The 4,416-nt window shown below is 33.3% G+C and overlaps 1 protein-coding gene across 4 annotated transcripts; it reads left to right on the plus strand.

Moving 5' to 3' along the window:
• The first annotated feature begins 705 nt into the window (after positions 1 to 705).
• Positions 706 to 3,943, plus strand: LOC108487024 (thiamine-repressible mitochondrial transport protein THI74). Of its 4 annotated transcripts, none has more exons than XM_017791226.2 (4): positions 706 to 1,011; positions 1,190 to 2,018; positions 2,118 to 2,544; positions 3,435 to 3,943. In XM_017791226.2, exons 2-4 carry the CDS (start codon positions 1,446 to 1,448, stop codon positions 3,749 to 3,751), a joined length of 1,317 nt encoding a protein of 438 aa, XP_017646715.1. In that variant the 5' UTR covers positions 706 to 1,011; positions 1,190 to 1,445; the 3' UTR covers positions 3,752 to 3,943. The 4 variants fall into 4 exon arrangements, with proteins under 4 accessions (XP_017646715.1, XP_017646716.1, XP_052876872.1 ...); XM_017791227.2 differs by having other exon boundaries at positions 1,290 to 2,018; XM_053020912.1 differs by having other exon boundaries at positions 1,567 to 2,018.
• Positions 3,944 to 4,416: the final 473 nt, after the last annotated feature.

The following is a 4,416-nucleotide window of genomic DNA, read 5'->3' on the forward strand; positions in this document are numbered from 1 at the left end:
CTATCTGATTTGATAATTTATTTTAACGTCAACATAATCAATCATAGGTTCTATTACCGAAGAAATTTAATTGGTTATTTTAGTTAGTAGTGGTTTTTAAGTTGTTTTTAACCTAAAAATCATAAAAAAAAATGTAAAATAAGAGAAGGTTAAATTCTGTTATCAGTCCCTGTACTTTTGTGAAAGTTACAGATTTAATTTCTATACTTTAATTTGTTTATTTTAGTCCATGTACTTTTCAGAATTTAAAATTTCAGTACTTATCAAATGATATTATTAAATTTATTAAGTTAATTTCTGCTATTTTCAAAATGACGCTAAACTTATTATCATATATGTAATACTATGTTGGCTTATTATTTCCATATATTAATCACTAAAAATCTAACTAATGGGTTAATTACTATCACTTGCATCAAAATCAAGATTTCAATTTTTAAAAAGTATAAGTACTTAGAATGATCCAATTTGAGAATATAGACCAAACTTACAAATGTACGCATAGTACAAGAGTAGCAATTAAATTTAATCAAACAAATTTAACTGATATTATTTGGATTAAAACTAAAATTTTAAAATTTAAAAAGTACAAAACTAAAATTCACCGATTTGAAAAGTACACTGACTAAATCTATAACTTTCACAAAACATAAGAACTAATAAACTAATTTAACCAAAAGAAAATAATAAAGCAAGATCGTGGCGGGGTTGAAAAAGATTTTCAACCAGCTCACTGTTTGACATTTTTGTTATAGAGATTTGAGATCAACAACGAATGTAAAAAGACAGATCAAAGGATCAAGAGAAGACAAAAATCTTAGTTTGGGCCATAAGGAGCTAATAAATTGGGCCAGAAGCTCCCTGTTTGGTTCTCGACAATCATTCTTCTTCTATACAACTGAATCTGAAAAACAATTCAGAATCAGAAAACCTGGGATAGAAGCAAATCTGTTAGACACTGAAAATATAGAACATATATATATATAAAGCATTCGATTCTTGGGGGGGCAGGTAAATTATTGTTCCGCATCTTATTTATTAGGATTATCATTTCCTTTTTCTAAAAAAATTTTGATTGCATTTTGATGTTTGTTCTAATCTGTATTTCTAATTTTTCTGGCATGATTGGATAACTACTCACCCTGATTTGATGAACTTGCGAATGGGTTCTCCTTTTAATCTCTATCAGTTTGTTTTTTCTTAATCTGATTTTAACCTTAGAATTACATTCTGTTGCAATCTTCCCCACTGTTTGCTTATTTTCTTTTCTTTTTTGTTTTTTACTCCAGGCAAGCTTCAAACTTTTATATGAATTATTGATATTTGGATATTACATTTTCAATAGCTCCCTCCTCTATGGAGATTCTAGAATTTGAAGTTCGGTGATTGGTTTTTGATATTTTTTCTGGAATGATTGTGGCTTTGGGAGGTAGTTTGATCCATAAATGACTTCGAGAGAAATGAAAAGTGAAGCTTGGAGGTGGGGCTTAGGTTTGTTTTACATATTGGCCGTCGCGTCTATATGGATATCTGCTAGTTTTGTGGTACAGTCTGTTGTTGATGCAGGTGTTTCACCATTTCTTATAACATACATTTGCAATGCCTTATTCCTTCTTTACATTCCCTTGGTTGAAATTGGACGGTATCTGGAAGATAATTGTGGAAGTTTAATGTTCCGGAGACATAGACGAAGTCATTTACAAGAGTTGGGAGGATCAGAGCAAGCTATCCTTCTTGCAGATGGTGTTTTAGGTACAAGAGAGGATGGATCAAGTCGATTCTCACTTGCGGAAGAGGGAGAAATTGGTCACGAGATCCCAGATGGTTCACAATCGGAAAATGATTCCATCGAGCATATTAAGACTTTGCCTGAACAAGGTGAAGTTGCTGACATGGGCTTAGATGCAAAAGGGCGATGGACACGTACTAGAGTGGCTAAAGTTAGCCTGTCAATAAGCCCATTTTGGTTTCTTGCTCAACTGACTTTTAATCTCTCACTGAAGTACACTACTGTAACAGTAAGCATAATGCATGTCTTCAATGTTTTTATTTGTTCAGGTTTCACACATGTTCTTTTCATGTTTGTCGGATAATTTACTTTCATTTGTTGTCTGCAGTCTAACACCATCTTAAGCAGTGCGTCCAGCCTTTTCACGTTTTTGGTATCTTTGGCATTCTTGGGTGAGAAGTTCACTTGGATAAAGCTTGTGAGTGTCCTCCTTTGCATGGCAGGAACCATTATTGTCAGCTTGGGTGACTCTAGCAACTCCAAGAATCTAAGAATAATTGCTTCAAACCCTATTCTTGGAGACATTCTGGCTCTTCTCTCAGCTGCTTTCTATGCTATATACGTTACACTTATTCGTAAACAGTTGCCTGATAATGATGAAAAGAGTGGTCATGCCAGCATGGCACAATTCCTGGGATTTCTAGGGCTTTTCAATGTATTAATATTCCTTCCCGTGGCTCTTATACTCAATGTCACCAAGCTAGAGTCTCTCAACACATTATCCTGGAAGCAGTTTGGCCTGATTATAGGGAAAGGTTTGTATTTTACTTTGGCTTTCAGTTACTTTCTTTCTCTTAACTGATGAAATTATTAAATTTATCTACCTAATTTGTCTGCATATATAGGAAAAGATGCCTGACTTTATGTATCTGCATATGTAGGTGACATTTTTGCTTGGTGTTTTTTGGCTAGGTTGTATTTCACTGTTTTTTAAGGTGATGCCTTATCAGATTTATTTGTATACTAGGAAATATTTGTGCCTTTATGGGGTTTGCCTACCTTTTTGTCATCATCTTTCCTTTTGAGAACCTTTTTATGGATTTCTCCTTTCCAAACTGCTCGTTTATAATTATATGGGAGCTGATGGGTCACAGAGCATTTATTGTGTGGAAAACTGTGCTTAACTTGCACTAATGTTGTAAGAATTGGTTGGATATGAAACTGTTTGTGCACGAACAGCTCGAGTCCTAATTGTCAATCACATTGCGACACTGATGGCTCAAAATTATGTAAAGAGCGTATTGACACTGTTTGTGCATAAATAATATGCAAGTTACATAGGGTATTGACTTTCTTATACATCCCTGAATTATATTGTTGTTTCAAGTCTTTAATCATTTAAAAGTAGGCATAATCGGAAAAAGAAGAATAAATGTGGCTGTATGCCATATCAAAACTTTGCCATAATCTCATGTTCCTCGCTGCCTTTCATGACTGCACAACATCATGGGAACCTGCACATGTTGCAGAAAACAATCATGTATGCATTTAGATATAAAAGGCAGTTTGATGGATCATTTCATTTCACTTCCTTGATAAAGCGATACAAATTTCATTTTACCACTATTATCGATTCTCTCCTAGCAGATTAACTGTCTTTTGCACTATGATGCCCATACCTGATTCATGTCTTCATCATGCATAGGTTTGTTGGACAATGTGCTGAGTGATTATTTATGGGCGAAAGCTGTTCTTCTTACCACAACAACAGTAGCAACAGCTGGTCTTACTATTCAAGTGCCATTGGCAGCCATCGTCGATACGATAATCGGCAACACTCCTCATCTCATGGATTACCTGGGAGCTGTGGCCGTGATGATTGGTTTCGCAGGAATCAACATCCCTTCTGATTTTTTTTGTAGATCTAAAGAAACTACAATTGAATTAGAGAATGAAAATATTACTTTAGCTAATCAAGAGCATACACCATTGCCTCTCCAAGAAACAATTCCTATTGACTAACGCGTCATTGTTGTTGTTATTCCAGTTGCTGCTGTAAAGTTACCACAAGGTAATTATTTTGAGCCTATATTGTTTTCTTAGGTTAAAATTTGAATCTTTACTATTATAATACTACTGATTTAGTCCTCTCTATTCCCATTTAAATGAATTTAGTCCTTTTATTTTTTATTAAAAAATAAATTTTAGGGAGAATTGATCATTGTTTTATGATGTTACGTTTAAATTGGATGATGTGGATTTTAGTGGGTCCCTGATATGTCGAGGGTGAACTTAATTTTTTGACTCACACAGATCAATCCAAAAAGTATCATGTTTATCGTAATTAAAAAGTAGTTAATATTTTGGTGTGTTTAGTATGATAATTAAAAAATACAGATCAACAAGGAAATAGGGTTATTGAAGATTGAAAGCCAAGCAAAGAAAAGCTATGCCCCTCTCTTCTGTTGAACCATCCTACGGTCTATTGTTTACATTTTCTATATTCTGCTGATTGGTAATTAATAGGCAGTGACTACCATAAAGAATTTTAATTGATCATACTGGTTGATAAGAAGACTGTAATTTGTATTTTTTATAGCATAAATTGTAATTACGTAATTATATAATATAAATTAAAAAATTAATTATTATAAAATATGTATTCATAATACTTGGAAAAATTCTTT

The sequence above is a fragment of the Gossypium arboreum genome, chromosome 11 (assembly GCF_025698485.1).
Source record: "Gossypium arboreum isolate Shixiya-1 chromosome 11, ASM2569848v2, whole genome shotgun sequence".
Classification (NCBI taxonomy): Eukaryota; Viridiplantae; Streptophyta; class Magnoliopsida; order Malvales; family Malvaceae; genus Gossypium; species Gossypium arboreum.

Bases quoted from the DNA above. Each gene is read 5' to 3' on its own strand.
- LOC108487024 (XM_017791226.2), top strand. From the start codon at position 1,446: ATGACTTCGAGAGAAATGAAAAGTGAAGCTTGGAGGTGGGGCTTAGGT. The intron at 2,019-2,117 runs GTAAGCATAATG...TGTTGTCTGCAG, and splicing joins TGAAGTACACTACTGTAACA to TCTAACACCATCTTAAGCAG. The intron at 2,545-3,434 runs GTTTGTATTTTA...CATCATGCATAG, and splicing joins TGGCCTGATTATAGGGAAAG to GTTTGTTGGACAATGTGCTG.